Source organism: Zootoca vivipara, chromosome 15 (assembly GCF_965207765.1).
Source record: "Zootoca vivipara chromosome 15, rZooViv2.hap1.1, whole genome shotgun sequence".
Taxonomy (NCBI): Eukaryota; Metazoa; Chordata; class Lepidosauria; order Squamata; family Lacertidae; genus Zootoca; species Zootoca vivipara.
Window position 1 is genome coordinate 2,422,143 of NC_142598.1, and position 20,440 is coordinate 2,442,582.

General features: G+C 46.1%; 1 protein-coding gene across 2 annotated transcripts; it reads left to right on the forward strand.

Moving 5' to 3' along the window:
- The first annotated feature begins 221 nt into the window (after positions 1-221).
- Positions 222-20,283, forward strand: LOC118075203 (dynamin-1-like protein). 2 transcript variants are annotated; one of them, XR_015947324.1, is made up of 18 exons: positions 222-333; positions 440-575; positions 2,141-2,291; positions 3,992-4,038; positions 7,636-7,707; positions 7,800-7,886; positions 9,615-9,777; positions 10,058-10,178; positions 10,394-10,525; positions 10,826-11,032; positions 11,144-11,264; positions 14,524-14,679; positions 17,322-17,411; positions 17,511-17,609; positions 17,702-17,892; positions 18,317-18,426; positions 18,926-19,085; positions 19,415-20,283. XR_015947324.1 is itself a non-coding variant. In XM_035097079.3 (18 exons), the coding sequence occupies exons 2-18, from the start codon at positions 474-476 to the stop codon at positions 19,469-19,471; spliced, it is 2,019 nt and encodes a 672-aa protein (XP_034952970.1). In that variant the 5' UTR covers positions 222-333; positions 440-473; the 3' UTR covers positions 19,472-20,283. The 2 variants fall into 2 exon arrangements, 1 of the variants encoding a protein (XP_034952970.1); XM_035097079.3 differs by having other exon boundaries at positions 17,702-17,845.
- The last annotated feature ends 157 nt before the right edge of the window (positions 20,284-20,440 follow it).

Here is a 20,440-nt window from a genome sequence, read left to right on the forward strand (position 1 = left end):
CTGCCCCGCTGAAGCTTTTTCTGCGGTCGGGCTTTTGAAAACCCTTTTCAGTCGATTGGTGGTCAAGCCGGCCAATGAAACTGTAGTCCCGCCCCGCCGTCAATCTCGTCGCCAATGGAGCTGACCTTTCGCTTGATAGACACGTAGATAGCCTGTAGAGATAAGCGGTGCTAAAAATGCCGGCCAATAGAGGCAAAGGTCGGGGCGGGCGAAGCGTGGGCAGCGCTTCCGGGTGGAAGAGGGAATGGGGCTGCCGCCAGGTGCAGAGTGACTCCCCGTGGGGCGAGGGGGCGCCTGGGACGCCCCTGTTTTGGGGCAGGGAAGGCGAGAGCGGTGAGACCGGAGTTCGAGCCCCTGGATCCTGACCCGGAGCGGGTGGCGGGGAGTTCCGCCGCCGGCTTCTCATATTCTGCCGGATACCCGTTTCCTTGCTTCGTAGGGAGGAGCACCTTTCCCTCTGCGCCTCCGTCGCCATGGAGACGCTCATCCCCGTCATCAACAAACTGCAAGAGATCTTCAACACGGTGGGAGCCGAAGTCATCCAGCTGCCCCAGATCGTGGTAGTTGGTTCCCAGGTGAGAATCCGCCTGCTGCTGCCTCTTCTTCCCGCTTGCCTTTGACCCTCCTGACTGCTATGGCTGCTGCTTGGAAATACCCGCGCCAAACAAGGCCACTAATGGGTGGGGCCGGGAAAAGGGTTATGCAATTATATATGAAAAGTATGGAGAAACAAACAAACAAATAATTTATTATACTCCTCCCATCTGGCAGGGTTTCCCCAGGGAAATCAATAGGCTGTAGGAACAGATAAAAGAAAGCATTGCTTCATGGAATGCATAGTCAGCACTGTTACACCGGCTATGGTAACGGCTCATTATGATAGTCAAGCTGAACTTCCAGGCTCTGAGGCGTTCTGTCTTTGAACACCAGGTGAACTGGACAAACCCTGGGGGGATGGATGGGTATTACATGCATGACCAGCTAGCGGACTTGCTAGAAACACAGTTGACTGTGTTGGAATCAAGCTACTGCATTATATGGATTTTTGGCAGGGCAGTTTTCATTCTTGATGCAGTGGCTCTCCCAATGTAGTGTGGAAGCCTCCAGTTCTACTGACAGCAAATTAATCCCTAGGAATTTTTGTAGAGGCATCAGTGCCTGTCTGATGAAAATGGAAGGATCTGCTAATGATACCATTCCACGTTTAACTCACTTGTGGGGCTTTCTTAAAACAGGTGGCTCCGCCAGGGCCAGCCCAAGGTGGAGAAATCTATTTGGCAATTTCCTCCCCTTCATCTCTCAGTAACAAAATGATAAGAATAGCTAACTGATCATTTATTAATGCTTCCCAAACTGCCAACTCACTGTTTCTAATGGTAAGACTTGCCTTGACTATCCTGGGAGAGAGGGATGGATAGATACAGAAAAGTACAGAGTTAAAAATAGCCTACCATTTCAGCAGTGTCATGAAAGCAGTGTCCCCTTCTAGGGGATGTAATAGATGCAACAGTTGAGATCTATCTTGGTTTTCTTTATGTTATCTCTTGATTTTGAAACAAAAAGCTACACCACAAGCTAATACTGGTTTTATTATCCTTGCCATGGCTATAAATTCTTTTAGAATTCTGGCAACTTTTCTTTGATGAAGAATTCTTCTAAGAATCCCAAATGTTCACCCTGCCACAATTGCACTGTTTTCAGGGGTCCCAAGATAAGTGTTAATTAGGGTTGCCATCTAACCTTAAAAAGTGGTCTGACCTGTTCCTGTTCCTTTCACAGAATAAGTTGTTGTTTAAACTAGTAGGCTGGTGTTTTCAAGGGATGGAAACATTCTTACCTGCTAATGTCTGTAGTTCAAGCTGCCATTCGGTACAAGAGCAAGAGGTGAAGAAAATGTTGGTTGGAACTGTGTCCCCTCCACCTGTTCTATTCATATAAGCTGGATAAGGTACCTTGAGGTGATCTGTATGGTAGCTTTCAAGAACACCAGGAATGCTTTATGGTATGCAGTACAGTCTTCTTTCTCTGTACCAGTACACAGGCTAGAACTCCCTGGAGTGAAACTGCTTTCTTCTTAGGACGACAGTGCGTCATATTACTGCTTTGCATCCTCTACTTCTAACACTGCCTGTCTCCACAGAGCAGTGGGAAGAGCTCTGTGCTGGAGAGCATTGTAGGCCGGGACTTCTTGCCTCGTGGCTCTGGCATTGTCACACGCCGGCCTCTCGTCCTGCAACTGGTGCATGTCCCAACACTAGAGGAGAGAAGGCAGACAGCCAGTGGAGAAAGCGGTAAGACACGAACTGGGGATTGGGTCCTCATCCCAGCAGGGGATGCCTGGGGCTTGGCTTTGGTTCTGAGAGGGGAGTGTTGGCTCGTGTATGTGGCTAGTGGATCTAGTCCCACTGAAAGTTATCCAAACTGTTATTTTCCTCCAGTTCTTTTTCCTTGAAAACTATTGAAACTTAGGGATTTAACTAAAGGGCTGATGAGGCTATGCTGCATTGCTTGTCACTGCTTACACTTTATAGACTGTTTTCTGGGGATAGTTGCTGGAGATGCTGGTTTTTGCCAAAGGCAGGACGCCTAAGATGTGTGGCTTGGGGGTGGCCTTTGACAGTGACCCAAACAAAGGCTTATGTAATTTGAGCCATAGTTCAACTCGGTTGTGACTATAAGGAGTTGACCGTGGCAAAAAAAAATAGTGGAAATTAAGCCAAGCACATAACTGAGAAAGAGCAGGTTGCTATCCCCTCCCTGAGGAGCCACAGCCATCAAGTACACACCTGGGAGTTAGGGGGCAAGTCTTCTAAGTGGAGAGTTTTAGGCTGGAGTGTACTGAGTGAGAGAGAAGATGGATGCAAGAGGAACTGGGGGTGAGTGCCCTATGTTTGAGACAACCATTTGCAAGATTGATCATTGGAATGGGAATTGGGAGAAGAACAAGGGTTGGTTTGGATTTGTTTCTTCTAGAAGTCATTGGCTTGTCTGTTTCACAAAGGTAGCATGGTGGGTAGAGTAGCCTGCCTTTGGCTGTTGGGAAGCATCTTTGCAGTGTAGTATTCCATCTCATGAGCATAGGAGCCAACTCCTAGGGGCTAAGGTCCCTTCACACACACACACACAAAAATATTTGAGCCCTCCTCATTAATAGGCATTGCCATTCAAATGGTGTGTGTTTTCTCTGTCTTGCGATTGATTATGTGGGGTGGGGCTTATATGCCCCCCCCCCAAATATTTTATTTCAGTTGGCATCTGTAATGGCTTGGCTCTCCCACAGAAGGGAGACACCCGGCAGTAATTAACTCAGGTTTATTACTCAAACACACAAATCACTCCAGAGCTCTGTGTCTGTCTCCAAGTTCGCAGTTGCCCGAGTCTAAACTCCGCCCCTTCCTCTTCCTCCAACAGGGGGAAAGCCCTTTCGCTTTTGTTCTTTCCCCCGCCTCTCACTTACCCTTTCCTGCCTGTGAGTTTTTTTGGGGGAAACTTTCCTGGCTTTCCTTCCTCTGTGTCTGAGCTCAAACTGCCAGTCTGTGTATCCCTGCTCGGCCCCCCTTTCCTTGCCCACTATACTCAGGAATCAGGTTACTGTTGTCATCTGCTGCCTGCTTTCTGTAGTCGGGCAGCTGTCCCTCCTCCCTCTCACATTCCAGCGTCCTTATATCTCTTTGTCTGTCCTTATTCCCGGCCTCTGTCTGCTCCAGAACGAAGCTGACAGCATCCTTCCATGAGAGGAATGGATACCAAAGTTCCCTGACTTAAACATTAGGAAGAACTTCCTGACAGTAAGAGCTGTTCGGCAGTGGAATTTGCTACCAAGGAGTGTGGTGGAGTCTCCTTCTTTGGAGGTCTTTAAGCAGAGGCTTGACAGGCATATGTCAAGAATGCTTTGATGGGGTTTCCTGCTCGGCAGGGGGTTGGATTGGATGGCCCTTGTGGTCTCTTCCAACTCTATGATTCTATTTTTTCTGGTTTTCTTTGTTTGCAGGTATCCAGGCTGATGAGTGGGCCACCTTCCTGCACTGCAAGCACAAGGTACAGCCTGGGTGATGTGAAGGGCTGCAGCGGTGGTCAGAGCAGGTCCAGTCCCCTAGGCAGGACAGACAGCTGCCACGTGACAAAAGTGCAAATGCTTCAGGCAAACAGAGGACTCTCTTCCCAGGGGCAAACTCAATTGTTTCTCCCCTCCCCCAAATCACTGAGGAACAGGGTTGGAGGCATGGGGACAATCGCTGTGAATAAGACACAGGTGCTTTCTAATGGCAGGTCCCCTTCTCTCATGCTCTGCAAGTGAATGACACAAGACTCTCCATTCCATGAAGTTCAGACAAGATGCAGCAATTGGGACCGCTCTCGAGGACGAAGAGCAGTTCCTCTTGCAGCATGCATGCCACAAGGAAAATTAACTTCCACCTGGAATGAAACGTAGGATGGGGAAGGAAGAGAGGGTGTTGCAGCCCTTCAGATAGACTTGCCTTGCTCCACCACCTTGTTTGCTGCCTATTTCCTCCTTATTTTATTTTTTATCTTTTAATTCATCTTTATTCGTTTTACACATATGAAAAAACAATACATAAAAATACAAAATGCAAAAAGAAAAAAACACAGGAAAAGAAAAAGACAGAGAAAAAAATAGAAAAAATCTAATAATCTTATAATATCTTCTTAACATTATAGACTTCCCCGGCTCCCCCCTCATTGATTCCCTATTTCAATTAATCCATTTTATAATCAGTTTTCACATTATAATTCCTCTCTAATTATCACCATTCAATTTTATCTATAAACTCAATTTTTTTATATCCTTATAATTAATTATATCTCCCCTTAGCTTAAATTTTTACCAGCAATGAAACTCCATTTTAATATTTCATTCATCCCCCCCTTCCCCGGACCTAGATTTCCCAGATATCTCAGCGAATTCCATATTTCCTACCAATGTCAGACTTTTTCAATCAGTCCAGCCTAAAATCACACGATTAACCTTTTTAACCCACTCCCACTCTTTCTGAAGACTTCCACCAACATTTTTTAAACCTACTCTGCTGTTTCCACACTTCTCTTACTGCTTCCCAACACCCTCCTTCTTCCCATTTTCCCAGAGATTTCCTTGCACTCCCTCTCTCACTGGGAGTGCAATAGTCCCCCCCTGGTTCTCCCTTGAGGAGTTCTTTATTCAGATCCAAATTCTGTTCCACATCTCCCACTTGTGAGACATTTTGCCAGCCTTCTTCCTCCTCTCCTTTGCAACTTTTGAGTTCTTCCAAATTGTTAATACTGTCTGTCATTTGTGATTTTGCCTCTAATTCCTCGGAACAGGTCTCTTTCTCTTTCTACATCATTTTCCATGTTCATTAATTTGTCGCAATTGCTTATTGTTCTTGACCAGTTCATCTTTTAATGTCCAAAAGTTCCAGATAGATCTTTTGCCAGTATGAATCTTGTGATGATGTTGAGTCTGCCATCAGTCTTGCCTTCTCAGATCCCATGGGAAAACAGAAGATAACAAATCCAGATGTGGCAGGAGTCAAATTTCCAAGTAGAAGCCATTTTAAGTCCAGTTCTGGCTATTCCGCTCCAATCCAATTGTCAATAAAATAGTCCCATCTTGATAACAACAAAATTATAAATCCATTCACTGATCTCTCCAGGAACCTAGATCCAGCCTCCTGGGGGATTTTTAAAAGTCTAATTCCTGGTAAATTAATTGCTTCCTTTCACTTTCCCAGCTGGGGATCAGGTTACTGCATCACAACATAATCAATGTGGGAGACCGACTTCCATTTTTAGAGTCTCCCACCGTGACCAATTCTTTAAAAATATATTGCCAATCGAAATTTTTACTCACGGTGCCCAATGTCAATTCTTTTTCTTTGGGAACAATCCACTGCTCTCCGCTGCCGGCTCGGAGCTTCACTTCCAGAGGGTAACAATGGCGCTCGATGGCCCGCAACACCCCACTCGCACCGGAGCTCCTGCTGGGGCTTACCGGGGAGTAAATGGGTCGCTTTTTCGGGCTCTGCCGAGTCTTCGTCTCCAGAACGCTCTATCTGGAGCTCTTTCGGGGGCCACGTCGCTCTCGCGGCTCTCCCCTCCCCCTCTCGAAGCCCGTTCCCTCGGAGCTCGAGGGAAACGTCGCCGCACAGCGCTGGCAGTAGACCGGAAGTGCCTTTCCTCCTTATTTTAAACCAGGGATGGGGAATTCCTGGCACTCCAGGTAGATCTTTATTTGAGTGCAACTCCCATCATCCCTGAGCATTGGCCATGTGGACTGGGACTGATGGGAGGTGGAGTCCATCAACACCTGGAGGGACATAGGGTACTCATTCATGTTTTAAATGGAGCTGTAATGTCTCTTTTGAGGGAAAGAGGCAGCTATTCCCTACTTTGCCTACCAGCCTGTCAGCTTTACTCATCCAGTGTTTCCTTCTCTGTTTTTTGTCCAAAGAGCTCAGGACTTGCCCCCAAAGGGAAAGGACTGGAGGCTGTTAAGCTAGAGACTGAGCTTGCAGCTGGTCAACCTCTCTTATGGAGGGGAGAATTTAAAACACCCACACACCAGATATGTATTTTTTGTCTAAGTTTGAAGCAGTAGGGAATGGCAGGATCTTTCCATTTCTGACCTAGTTTAAAATCTTGTTTGTTAGTATTGGCTTCCCTTTTTGCATGCAGTTCTTGAATGGCTCTTCTACATATTGCATCCTTTTTTTAAAAAAAAAAAACACCTCACTTTTTAAATTCACTATGCTTTCTCTTCCAGAGTATGTGTTTTGTAAATAATAAACCACAATAAAGAATTCTAGAAATGATCTTAATAAGGGCCATTTCCCAAATGTTGTGATTTTCTGCTCAGTGAAGTATTGAGCAAAGAGCCCAATTTCTTTTTCTTCTTTCTCTCCATTCTCACTTCCTTTCTGTTTTTTTATATTTGTTTATTTGCTTTTCTGTTTTATAATATCATCAATGCATAGTATGTTAGAGTCAAACACATGATAGTAAGATGATAATTATTCTGCCCCATATATCTAAATCTTTTTTAAAGTTTTCACATAGTTATTCTTATAGATGTTATGATGGTTTGTTGATACCCTCACTCCTAAATGCTTCACTTTTTAATCTATTTTCCAGCCAGTAATTTCCCCTAATTTCATTTTAACTTGGTTATCCATGTTTTTAACTAACATTTTGGTTTTAAAACTCACTTGGGAACCACTAACCTAGAAGCCTGTTGAGCTACAAATGCCTCTTGATAATTCACCTAAAGACTGAAAGGGAGCCAACCAAACTGCTTGAGGGAGTTTCTTGAGTGCCCTCAGGTTTTGTACTGCAGCTGAGAAGTATTTGAAATCATTTTTTCTTAAAAAAGTAAGAAACTTTGGGTGATGATGCAGTTGAACTATGTCCTCTTCTGCTCTGTTCTCTACACTCCCCACTCCCCCATATGTTCTCCCTACTGTAGTGAGCAGGACTCTGATTCTGCCCAGGAGCAGGTGAGAGGGTGGGAGAGGAGGAATCAAAGAACTTTAGCTGCATCCTTTCCTGCAACCCTCTTGACTTCTAAACGGAAATGCAATCCTTCTGGGTTTGATACTGGCAACAGCCAGCTCTCTTGGTCCCTGTCTTTCCCCCCAGATTTTCACTGACTTCAGCGAGATTCAGCAGGAGATTGAAATCGAGACGGAGCGGACCACTGGGACCAATAAGGTACTGAGCTCCTCCCCACTCTGGTGAGAATCCTGTTCTTTGAGCTCCCATATTATCTTTCTTTAACTGATTTTTTTTTAAAATGCATGCAGGGAATCAGCCCAGAGCCCCTGTACTTGAAGATCTACTCCCCACATGTCCTCAACTTGACACTAGTTGACCTTCCAGGAATCACCAAGGTGAGAGGCAGTGGAGAAAGTGAGCAATTGGCTTCCAGAGAAAGCGAGGAGATGCTGGCCACTTCCTCAGTGATGCCAATGGTGGAAATTGCAATTGGCAATAAGTATGTGGTTTCTAGCCTTAGAATCAAGTGTGCAGAAATGATGAGGCGGTCACATCTGTAGGGGAAAATTTTGATAGGGTGCTTCCCCTTTACATCAGCCACTCCTTTCCCCTGCAACCCCTCTGCCCAGCCACTTGGTCCCAGTTGACCGACAAACAGCTGAGAGTGGGAGGGGAGAAGAGTGAGGGCAGGCCTCGGGCATTTTTACACCTGAAACAAATTACGGTAGACAACTGCGTTGCTGTTGTATATGGTGTACACTTCAAAACAATAAACAGGTCAGGAAGGGAAAAAGAAGTGATTCTGGCTTCCCCATCCACCTTAGTTTTCTGTATTTTGAGCAGTAGTGGCAGCCTGCATAGAGGGCCTTTCTGCTCCCTGTACAAGCTGCCACTTCTGTGCAAAACACAGAAAACGAAGGTGGTTGGGGAAAGGGGAGCAGCCAGTTCCAGCAATTGGCACAGTGAGCTGTGAAGGCTCCACATCTGGGAAAGAAATACATGCTGCACTTGAAAGTAACTCAGTTGAAATGCAGGTGGTTTATTACAAGTGAGAGGGGATCAAGAGTGGGAGGGAAGGGGGAAGCAGAAGACCAATGCAAGGAAATAGGTGAAAATGAAGGCTACAGTTGGTGCACACACTTACTTCATAGAATCCACTGTTGAACAGCTCTTACTGTCAAAAAGTTCTTCCTGATGTTTAGTCGGAATATTTTTTCTTGTAACTTGAATCCATTGGTTCGAGTCCTACCCTCCAACAGCAAGAGAAAGCAAGCTTGCTCCATCTTACTTGTGACAACCCTTTAGATATTGGAAGATGGCTGTCATATCTCCTCTCAGTCTCCTTTTACCAAACATACCCAATTCCCTCAACTGTTCTACATAAGGCTTGGTTTCCAGGCCCTTTATCACCTTGGTTTTTTGGCTTTTTTTGGGGGGGGGGGGGAGAAAGCTCAACAACTTTGGGGGTTTGTCTAAAAAAAGCTGTTTCAGGGTGTCCTGGTTTTTACTTTTTGAAATATGGCAACCCTGCACTAAGTCCACAGCATTCCTCAATCCACCAAGCTTGTATGCTTATCAAAAATTGAAATGAGATTTGTCTGGCATGTTGGACCATCTTTCTTGCATTTGTACCTTCAACATTTCACATTTAAGAAACTCTCATCCATCTTGGACTCCCTTCTCTTTGAGTATATTTGATCATGGGTTCTCATCCAGTGGCTCCTTAAGCTTTTTAAATTGGCTTTCTTAAAGTCAAGAGTACATGCCCAACTACATTCAGCTTTATGTTGCCTCTGTATCATCATTTGTGTGTGTAATGGTGAATGTAATGGGCTAGCTTCATGGGGAGGTGAACCCAGGCCTTCTTTCTCTGATTTCCTTCTTCCTATGAGGCTCTCCTATTTATTAGCTTGGTTTCCCTTCTTCCAGTAAGAAATCTTTGATCTGGCTTTTCCTCTCTCAGGGTGGAAACAGAATGGGAAATTGGAGGCAACTGTGTAAACTTCCCTCCAGTACTTGGCCCATTATGATACCAAGCTGGAAAGAGAACCTGGAGTGTGACATTTTGTGGGCGTCTTCCTTAGTCTTGTAGCAATTTCTAGTCTTTCCTTTGTATACTGCAGGTGCCCGTTGGGGATCAGCCCCACGACATTGAGGTTCAAGTACGGGACATGATCCTGTCCTACATCTCCAACCCAAACTGCTTGATCCTGGCTGTGACAGCTGCCAATACAGACATGGCCACGTCAGAGGCACTAAAGCTGGCACGCGATGTCGACCCTGATGGTATGGCATGTGTTGTTGTGTGCCTCGATTTAATAGCAGCATGTGTTGGTGGTCAGGAGGTCAGTGCTTGGTCCCCAGGAAGAGCAACAGGATGATGGAGCTAAGTTGCTGCACATGTTGGAATGGGGTGAGAGAACTGGGGCAGATCAGTAGTGATGGAAACTGAGAGAATGTATGTGTAGGTAAAGGAGGGGGATGGAGCAAGGAATATGCAGACCAGGCTGGGGCAGAGGGAATAAAGGAAGGAGCAGGCTTTCATCCTGTGCTGATCCCCGTGCAGGGCGAAGGACACTGGCTGTGATCACCAAGCTGGACCTGATGGATGCTGGGACAGATGCCATGGATGTGCTAATGGGTCGGGTTATTCCCGTCAAGCTGGGCATCATTGGGGTGGTCAACAGGTCAGTAGTGCTGGATAACAGGGAATATGGGATCTGGCCCGGATTCGGAGTGTCTGATGGCAGAACCCCACTTTCAGTAGGGCAGGACCTTCTTGAAGGATGTATTATCTATTGTCTTGGGTGGCATGGTTGGGGGAATAGACGCTTGCTTCAAGACATCACTCCAACTTGTGTAGGTTAGTTTGTTGCTATGATCTCCCTGCTTCCTCTACTAGGAGCCAACATGATATCAACAGCAACAAGAGCATCAGTGAGTCCCTCCAAGATGAGCAGGGCTTCTTGCAGAAGAAGTACCCATCGCTTGCCAACCGAAATGGCACACGTCACCTGGCTAAGACTCTCAATAGGTGAGGGGGTGCCAAGGCACAGCGGTTATTGATGAATAAAGGAGCTGGATGTTGGGAGGGACTGAGTGAGCAGGAAGGGGCTGGCCAGGATCTGGTGCAGGTGTCTGGCTTATCTGTTGTGAGTACAGAAGGCTCTATGCTCTGAACACTGGAACCTTTTGCTGATGTATCTGGTGCTTCAGAGAGTCAGTTTCTACAACCTTGAGGACTAGAAATCTTGAAAGTCTAGGCCAGACTGGTCATCCATGTCAGCAATTACTGAGCATGCTGTTTTATTTCTTTCTCCTCCCTGCCTTCAAGGCTGCTGATGCACCATATTCGTGACTGCCTGCCTGAATTAAAGACCCGGGTGAATGTGCTGACTGCCCAGTACCAGTCTGTGCTACAGAGCTACGGGCAGCCCATTGAGGACAAGAACGCCACCTTGCTTCAGATCATCACCAAATTTGCCACCGAGTACTGCAACACAATTGAGGGCACGGCACGTAACATTGAGACATCGGAGTTGTGAGTGACCTCTCTTGGCAGGGCTGGGACTGGGGAGGAGCCTCACAATGTGGATCAATAAGGGGGATTGTGCTCTCTGAAGCTGACCTACTCTCCCTCCCTCCCTGTCAGGTGCGGAGGAGCCAGGATGTGCTACATTTTCCATGAGACGTTTGGTCGCACCCTGGAGTCCATTGATCCTCTGGCTGGACTTACAATGCTGGATATCTTGACAGCCATCCGAAATGCCACCGTAAGCCACCATTGTGGAGCTGGGATGCCTTTGAGGCCATTCACCTATTGGTCTCTGCTTTCAGCTTCTTCTCCCTCTCCCATCCTATGCCATCTAGAACTCAGTTCACCCCTAATAAATTGTGCGGGCACATTGCGTAAGACAGCTTGCATTGCATAGTGGCCCAACGACAAACTGTAGGTTGAGAGAGGGCGATCATTCTCATACCCCGCTTGTGGGGCTCCCAGCACAGGAATCTGGTTGGTCACTTTGAGAACAGGGAAGCCACACCTCTTCTAATCAAAGTCCGGTTTTTATGTTTGAGTGATCCACCCCCCTTCCATCCTTTATCTATTTCCTAGGCCAACCCCCCTTGGCTTCTGCACATGGGCATTTCTAGGACTAGTGTTGTGTCATACAAATGGCTGCACTGATTGAGAGTTTATTTCTGGGCCCAGTTCAAGTGCTCATGTTAGTTCTTATAATGTTGAACAACTTAGGCCCCCAATACTTGAAAGACTGCCTCCTTCCTTACAGACCCTCTTCAGTGTCAAGATTGCTGGCGCATCCGTTTGACCCCGTTTCTGCTCCTTCAGAAGGCAGAATAGGGGTGGTGCTGGGCGTGAGCCCGCTGCTAAAGAACAAGCCTCCGCTACCAGCATGATTTATGGAAAGATTTCTCCCTAATCTGGCTAATTGGACAAATTGTGAAGCACTCTCTGTGCAAGATATGCAAATAAGCTGCAACTAAACCAGCTGCCTAAAACATTGGAACATTTGAAGGTATTTTCATGTTTTTGCAGTAGTTGTGAATGGAAAAGGAGGAGAGCAGATGACTTCATGTTTTGTTACAATTTTTGCATCTGGCTCTCTCTGCCCTCTCCTGAACAATGAGAAAAAGAGGCATGTGATGTTTGATAAAAGACTGCTTTGTGGAGGAAAATGGGAGAATTGGATAAAGTATTGGAAAAGGTATTGTCATGAGGAAGCCACTAGACAGCTCACATGGTTAACTGCCGAGTGAAACCAGACACATGAGAGACTTTACAGAAATATATGGAGATCATGGACTGTGCTCCTTCAAAGCTGAGCTCAGAGTGCCTACTCCCCTCCCCCCAGCAGCTACTAACTGCCCCGACTGGAAGCTTCCTGAGATGGGGGTCTCCATCATTCCTCCCTGACAGGTGTTACTATGCCTGCCCTTCTTCTACCAAGGAGTGGCTGGGTGATATTGATGACCATCTTTTGATGGTGTTCAGTGTTGCGGGAGGAAGAAATGCAACTACTGTGATTTACAACTCTTTAGACTAAGAAAGCGCTAGGGACGCGGGTGGTGCTGTGGGTTAAACCACAGAGTCTAGGGCTTGCTGATCAGAAGGTCGGCGGTTCGAATCCCCGTGACGGGGTGAGTTCCCGTTGCTCGGTCCCAGCTCTTGCCAATCTAGCAGTTCAAAAGCATGTCAAACTGCAAGTAGATAAATAGGTACTGCTCCAGCAGGAAGGTAAACGGCGTTTCCGTGCGCTGCTCTGGTTCGCCAGAAGCAGCTTAGTCATGCTGGCCACATGACTGTACGCCGGCTCCCTCGGCCAATAACGCAGGAGTCGGTCACAACTGGACCTAATGCTCAGTGGTCCCTTTACCTTTAGACTAAGAAAATTCACAGCTGGCCTTGCTATGATGGAAGGTATGTAGGCAATGAAGAGACTGAATCAAACGGGACGCAGCTTGACACATATCATGATAGGTACTGTATATTCCTGTGTATAAGACTACTTTTTAACCCAGGAAGATCTTCTCAAAAGTCGGGGGTCATCTTATAGGCCAGGTCGAATTTCTTATACTGCGAGTATATCCCAAACTCTAACTGGAAAAGTTGGGGGTTGTCTTATACGCCGGAATATACGGTACATCTGTACGGGAAAAGATATGTTTATATGGCATCATAGTACAGTGGTACCTTGGTTTAAGAACAGTCTTGTTTACGAACAATTCGGTTTACGAACTCCCCAAAACCAGAAGTAGTGTTCTGGTTTGCAAACTTTACCTGGGTCTACAAATGGAAACTGACTGGTGGAAGGGCACTGGCGGCGGGAGGCCTCATTGGGGAAAGCGCATCTTGGTTTAAGAACGGTTTCGGTTTAAGTTCGTAAACCAAGGTACCACTGTATTGGAAATCAATGGCCATGCTGCTTCCAGAATGTTCTTCTCTGCAAGAGCTACTTCATGCTGCAGTTTGACTGTTATCTGTGCGAAGAAAAATGTGACCTTGAGTAGTGCGAGCAGAGCCAGAGGAGCTGCAATTAATCAGATGAGCAGCAAAAGAACTGATTTGAACAAGGATGAGAGAAGATCCAAGCTGGAAAACCACACCGAAATCTGGAAATAAGAACTTGTTGTGGAACTCTCTACCCCACAAAGGAGCATCTGGCATCTTCATTATACAGCTGCTGGCAAATGCTGGAGATGAAACTCTTTGCCTGGCATTTGACACCTGAGCTGTATATTTTCAGGACCCAGCCTTTTGTGATTGCATTTTTTTTTTGTAACTGTTAAGCTTTTAAACTGTTTTCAGTGTTGTATTTTAAATTGTTATAACACACCCTGGGACATTAGGGCAAAGGGAGGGATGGTGGTGGTGGTGGTGGTGATGATGATGATGATAAAGTAAAACCAGCTTTATTAGTCCCAACCAAAAATCTTGAAGCAATGTGTAAACTTTTAAGTTGACCAGAGGTCTGTTCAGGCTGGATGTTAAGTACTTTAAGAAGAGGGAGGAAGAGACCAGTGTTGCTATGGATGCTGGAAGTCCCGTCTGCCATTTGTAATGTCTAAAAATGAAATGAAGGGGAGTTTTTGCAGAACTGAGCTGCGATTCTTATGCAGATTTATTTTGGGCTGAGCCTGCTTGAATGCAGTGAGAGTTGATTCTGACTAAAAGTTCTTGGGTTTTGGTGCAAAAAAAAAAAGGTTTCTGGTTGCAGCAAGGCATGCTGGGACAAAGAAGCCAGTGGTTACAATTCCTTTGGAAAATATAAATGCCAGTAGTTATTCATATCTTGTCTCTGGTACTTACTGAAACTAGCAGGGCCCTTCTAAGGCAGAAAGCTGAAATCAAGAAATGCCCTTCAGCTGAATATGACTTTTTGGGGAGATGCTGCCATAACTAGGCATGGGTGGGCTCAAATCATGGCCGCTTCTAGCCTCTCATGCCTTAGTTGGTCATCTTCCTGCCCAGCCCTGGGTAGCAGTTTATACTGATGGGGTTTCTCCACCCTGCAGGGACCCCGTCCAGCCCTCTTTGTCCCTGAAGTCTCCTTTGAGCTACTTGTGAAACGTCAGATCAAGCGCCTGGAGGAACCAAGCCTTCGCTGTGTGGAGTTGGTGCACGAGGAGCTGCAGCGCATTATCCAGCACTGTTCCACCTACAACACACAGGTATGGCCTTCCTGACACTAGGGCCATTCCCAATAGCATGGGTTTCAGAACCCCATTTGTTTGGCCTTTTATTGCAGGCATTTGTGATTCTACAGATTAAAACAGGGCCTGTGCATGCATTACATGAAAGTAAACACCATTAGACTCCATGGGGCGTCTGTGTGAAACATTTGCTTAACAAAGGCTCTCCTGCCAACAGTAAGGCAACCTTTGCATTGCCAAAAAGCTCAATGATCTCACAAAGAGCTGTGCTCATTTCCAAATACTTTTGGCCTTCTAAAGGAGCACTGAGAAATTTCTAGCCAGCAGGTCCTAATTTTCCAGAGGTTATTTCCCCCTAAACCACAGCCACCTGCCCCACACCTCATGTGTGGACATCATGTGCCAGGCAGGCAATTACAACTGCAAAGGAACAACTGAGAATTCTAAAGTGCACTCCCCATTGCTGCTTGGCAAGCAGTCATCTGACTAGCGCTTGCAGAAAGCCCACTGGGATCAACTTTGAAGTTGGGTCCTCCTGTGTTATAGTGGAGCAGCTCATGAGCAGCCCTATTGGCTACCACTCTTGCTTTAAATTGCTGCACTTCAAACAGAAGAGACAGAGCCTTGCCCTACATGGCTCTTGTTAGAATTGGAAGTATTTTGCTCAAGCCCATTCTGTAACACGAATGGTTTGTATGTATTGCAAAGAAAGAGAAAAATGCAGCCTGCACCTCCTTTCTCCACACTCTTCCTTACTCTGGAAGCCCTGCTGAGCTTCAGTTCAGAAAGATCATTGGTTGAGCCCACTCCCAGATGCCCCCTTTGAGCAACTTGCCCCAATTTCCTTCCTCTACCTCCACACCTTAGGATTTTTGCTTTGTCTTTTATCCCCCGGCCGACTGAGTTGAAGAGGAGAGAAGGGGTGCTTGCAGAGCCAGGCCAGTTGCTATGGCAATCATTTTTATTTTATTTTTTGTACAGTAGATTACTGCCTGGGTGGTAGTGCCCAAGGCCTAAGCAGCCTTCAGGAGTTGCCTTCCGGGAGAGGCCTTCATGGCCTGCTCTTTGTAGGCTTTTAGACAGGCCCTGATGACCTTATTTCAACTGGTCAGTTGTAGGCAAATACAGTGGTACCTCTACTTACGTTCACCTCCGGTTACGTATCCTTTGGGATATGTATACGGTAAACCCGGAAGTATTTTTCCGGGTTTCGTCATGCGCATAAGCGCTCTACTGAGCCATGCACTAATGCTATTCTAGAATGTGTCATAGAATCATAGAACTGTAGAGTTGGAAGGGACCCTTAGGGTCATCTAGTACAACACCCTGCAATGCAGTTGTCCCATATGGGGCTCAAACCTGCAACCTTGACATTATCAGCACCTGCTCTAACCAACTCCAGGCAGTATAGTGTCAATATCAAGGCAAGTAATAGTACCACTCTATTCTGCCTTGGTCAGACCCACACTTGGAAGTCTGTGTCCAATTCTGGGCACCACAATTTAAGAAGGATGTTGACAAGCTGGAGTGTGTGCAGAGGAAGGCAACCAAGATGATCAAGGGTCTTCCGAGGAACAGTTGAAGGAGCTGGGTATGTTTAACCTGGAAAAGAGGAGACTGAGAGGAAATATGATAGCTATCTTCAAATATCTTAAGGGCTGTCACATGGAAGAGGGAACAAGCTTGGTTTTTTCTTGCTCTAGAGGGTAGGACTCGAACCACTGGCTTCAGATTACTAGAAAGGAGATTCCGGCTAAACATAAGGAAGAACTTTCTGACAGCAAGAGCTGTTTGACAGTGGAACAGTCTCCTTTGGGAGGTTGTGGACTCTCCTTCCTTGGTGGGTTTTAAGCAGAGGTTGGATGGCCGTCTGTCATGGATGCTTTAGCTGAGATTCCTGCATTGCAGGAGGTTGGACTAAATGACCCTTGGAGTCCCTTCCAACTCTATGATTCTGGATTATGCTGGAAATACTGAAATAAGTGAGAAGTTGGCCTCATAACATTGTCTTTCTTCCCATATTGTTGATGGTTTTGCCATAAAATCATTCTTTCAGCATACAATGATGCAAATAAGTAAGGCAGTTTTCTGAAACTTTTCCTACAAGACGTTGTTGTTGGTTCATGTTGCTTCGCATAAGCTGATGGTGCAAAATAAACAAAAGAAGTCAGGTTCCTGCCTTCCATAAGCTTATAGTCTGAATTCCAATGGCTAGGGAGCGAACAAAGTTTGACTATTTCTGCATAATGCTTTTTATAAAGATTTTTCCATTATTATATCCTGTGCTCTGCTTGTTTTTTTTAATGTATCTTTTGTGTGTATTAGCAGTACAATAGTACTGTACAGTGGAACTTCGGTATACGAACACCTCGGTTTACGAATTTTCGGTTTACGAACGCTGCGGACCCATCTGGAACGGATTAATTCACTTTTCATTACTTTCAATGGGAAAGTTCGCTTTAGTTTATGAACGCTTCAGTTTATGAACAAACTTCTGGAACCAATTGTGTTCATAAACCGAGGTACCACTGTATTTCAATTTGTGTCTTTGTAAGCTTCATTGACAAACGAATTGTAGAGCCAAAAGGTAGCAGGTCTTTAAAAAATAAAAAATAAATGTCCAAATTGCTTCTCTCAATTCCTCCTCACCCCTTTTTCAGGAGCTGTTGCGTTTTCCTAAGTTGCATGAGGCGATTGTGGAGGTGGTGACAGGAGTCCTTCGCAGGAGGCTGCCCATCACAAATGAGATGGTAATGATGGTTGTTTCTTCAAAGAATGGAGGAGTGGAAGCTGGTTCCTGTTCCAGATTTGGGGCCAAATGTTCCAACAGTCAATGCCTTTTCTCCTAGGTGCACAATCTGGTTGCAATTGAACTGGCCTACATTAACACCAAGCACCCAGACTTCATTGACACAGCTCTCGTTTCTGCCTCCGTGAGCAGTTCTAAGGTATGATCCAACCACTACCACCCTTTCTACTGCCTTGATGCCTGCCCTAAGAATAACCCCACAGCCCACTCTCACATTTATTCCCTTCTCAGACTGAATCCGTTCCAGATGGTGCCCGGCGATGGAAAAGTGAAAAAGCAGAAGAACCTAGTGCAGATGACAGACCCAAGGGGTCCTCGCAGACCTCCGTCTATTCCAGCCCTAGTCGGTCCCATGCAGTCAACCTGCTAGACACGGTCAGCTGTGCGGGAACCTGGAAGTACAGGGTTGGTGAGGTGGAGAGGTGGGTTGGTGACCTAGAGGCAGAACATTAATTGAAAAGAGGACATTACTGGCTTGAGGACATCCTCTTTGGGTTCTGGGGAGGGTCCAGTGGGGCCTTGTTGAGGTCTTCTGGCCTAACAGCTGATGTGTGGGGTAGCACAGCAGCTGCTTACCCGCATGTCAGCTAAGCAAGCCCCTCTGCCCCCCCCCCCAGGGTGTTCCCAATATACAGAGTTTGTGTTTCATGCAGGGGGGCCTGTAATGTAACCCCCACATAATTTGGGAGTTGCCTGTACAGATTACCTGTCCTCTGCCCACCCCACACAATATGCTATATCTTGTCTCACTGATCTTGGCCAAGAGTGTAGAAACTGTTCCACCAGCTCTATTACCACCACCTCTGGCAATTTCCTCTCACAGTAGTCTTCCTTGACTTTCCCTAGCCCATGCCTGCTACACGCAAACTGAGCCAACGGGAACAGCGAGACTGCGAGGTCATCCGCCGCCTTATCAAGTCCTATTTCCTCATTGTGCGCAAAAGCATACAAGACAGGTAACTTCAAGTTGGCAAGGGATCTAGCATGGGCACATGTGGGCCAGATGTGTCCAGTTGTGAGAGCATCTGGGTTTGGGGTTTTTTATACAAAGTGAATGTTCCCTACTTCTTAGGAGTTGAGAAAGGAGCATGCAAAGTACTGGGTGATAGCACAATGTGTCTGTGTCCTTCATATGTGCACTGTAGATTTGGATTTCTTCATGATCTTTGTGTATGTGGGTAAATTAAAGATTCCCATCCTCTTCGTTACTCAGAATTACTAAAATAGTCCGACTGAAATGAATATTGCAGCCAGTTCATAGCTCAATACTTTTTGAAGAAGAAATTATGTAATTGGGTAAGTAGCAGCTGTTGGTCCACAGTGATGGATCTACCTAGCCCTGTAGGGCCAAGCAGGGGAGGTAAGGTTGGGGCAAGAAGGGAATTGTAGGCCTCGGATGTCTGCAAGATCTCACAAGCTTTATATGAAAAGATATCTCTGCTTTCCACCCTGTAGTGTCCCCAAAACAGTGATGCATTTCCTGGTGAACTACGTCAAAGACCACCTTCAGAGTGAACTCGTGGGCCAGTTGTACAAGCCACAGCTCCTTGACACATTGCTGACAGAGTCTGAGGACATGGCTCAGCAACGCAATGAGGCTGCCAATATGCTCAAGGTGAGGGGACGAGGGCAAGACTCCTTGGATAGAATTTAGGAGCTACTCACAGGAGATGGGGAAAGTTCTCTTTGGCTCAGCAGCACAGTTTCTTACTTTTAGGTTTCTCAAAATACTGAAAGAACTGCGCTGCTTCTCTGGCTTTTGAAAACTTTTAAAACAGCCTATATCCAGGAGAACTGGCTCTTCTCAAATGAAGCCCTTGCCTTCAGAGTCAGACTAGTGCCCATGCTCTGGCACCACTACCTTGAAAGCCCAGCCCGTTTGGGTTGAAAGATGGCATTAGAACATCTATTAATCACTCAGCAAGGTATTTTCTTCTCTTACAGGCATTGCAAAAAGCCAGCCAAACTATCTCAGAAATCCGTGAGACTCAGCTCTGGTGAGGGGAACCCACTGCTTCTGATGGCTCCAACCCACGAGTCCCATTCACCCAGAGCCATGCCAGCATTCATTTCTGAGCCTTCTGGAGCAGAGAGGTCTTGAGCCCTTTTTGGTTCTGGCCCAGAGCGAGAGCCTGTCTAGTTGAGCATTTGGCTGGTAACACTGTGGAGCCAGCATCTCTGTGCTGAACTGAAGGCCAGTCCTCATCCACTGCCTCGTTGGTCATTCATGCATTTCCAGCCTTGCTAGTCCAGTCGGTATTAAATTGCTGTTTTTATCCACATTTTGAATTCCTTCTCTCCACAGCTATATCCTTGAGTCATTGCTGGTTTGGGCCAGTCTTCATTCTTGGCAGCTTTTGTCCTAAGTGCAGGAGAGCTTTCCTTCATCCCCAAATGTTGGTGCATTTGCTAAAAATATGAAGTGAAGCAATTTGTTTATGTGTGTCTGCCTGAGCACTAAGCAGACAGTGGTGTGTATGTGGATCAGCTGCTGAATGTCTTTAATCTTTATTACCACCCTGAAAGTGGTTGGTGCTGGCTAGGTAGAGAAATGGGCACAGGTAACTTTGAAGACAGTCAAAACTATAGAGGTGGGACATCAACTGTTGCTTTAGAGGGAGATCTAGCCTTATCTTTTTCCAGGAGTTATGTGCAATAGTGCCACATATTTGGGGGCACTATCCCAGTCCTAGTTGGCAGGAAAGGGGAGGCACAACTTCTACACAACCCCAAGTTTGCATGCACCTCTGAGCCACATAGGACCCAGGCTTCGCCTGCTAGTTTCCTGGAATAAACTTGTGTACTGTTACAAATGTGCTGATGGTTTTTATTTGTATGTATGGTGTACAAAGAGGCTGAGAAGAAAGAGCTTGATGAAAAATGAGTTCTAAATTAAGTCAAAAGACTGAATGTCTCAACACTCACATAGCTTATTTCCAGTCACAAGGATTAGAAAGGTTAAACAAAAGG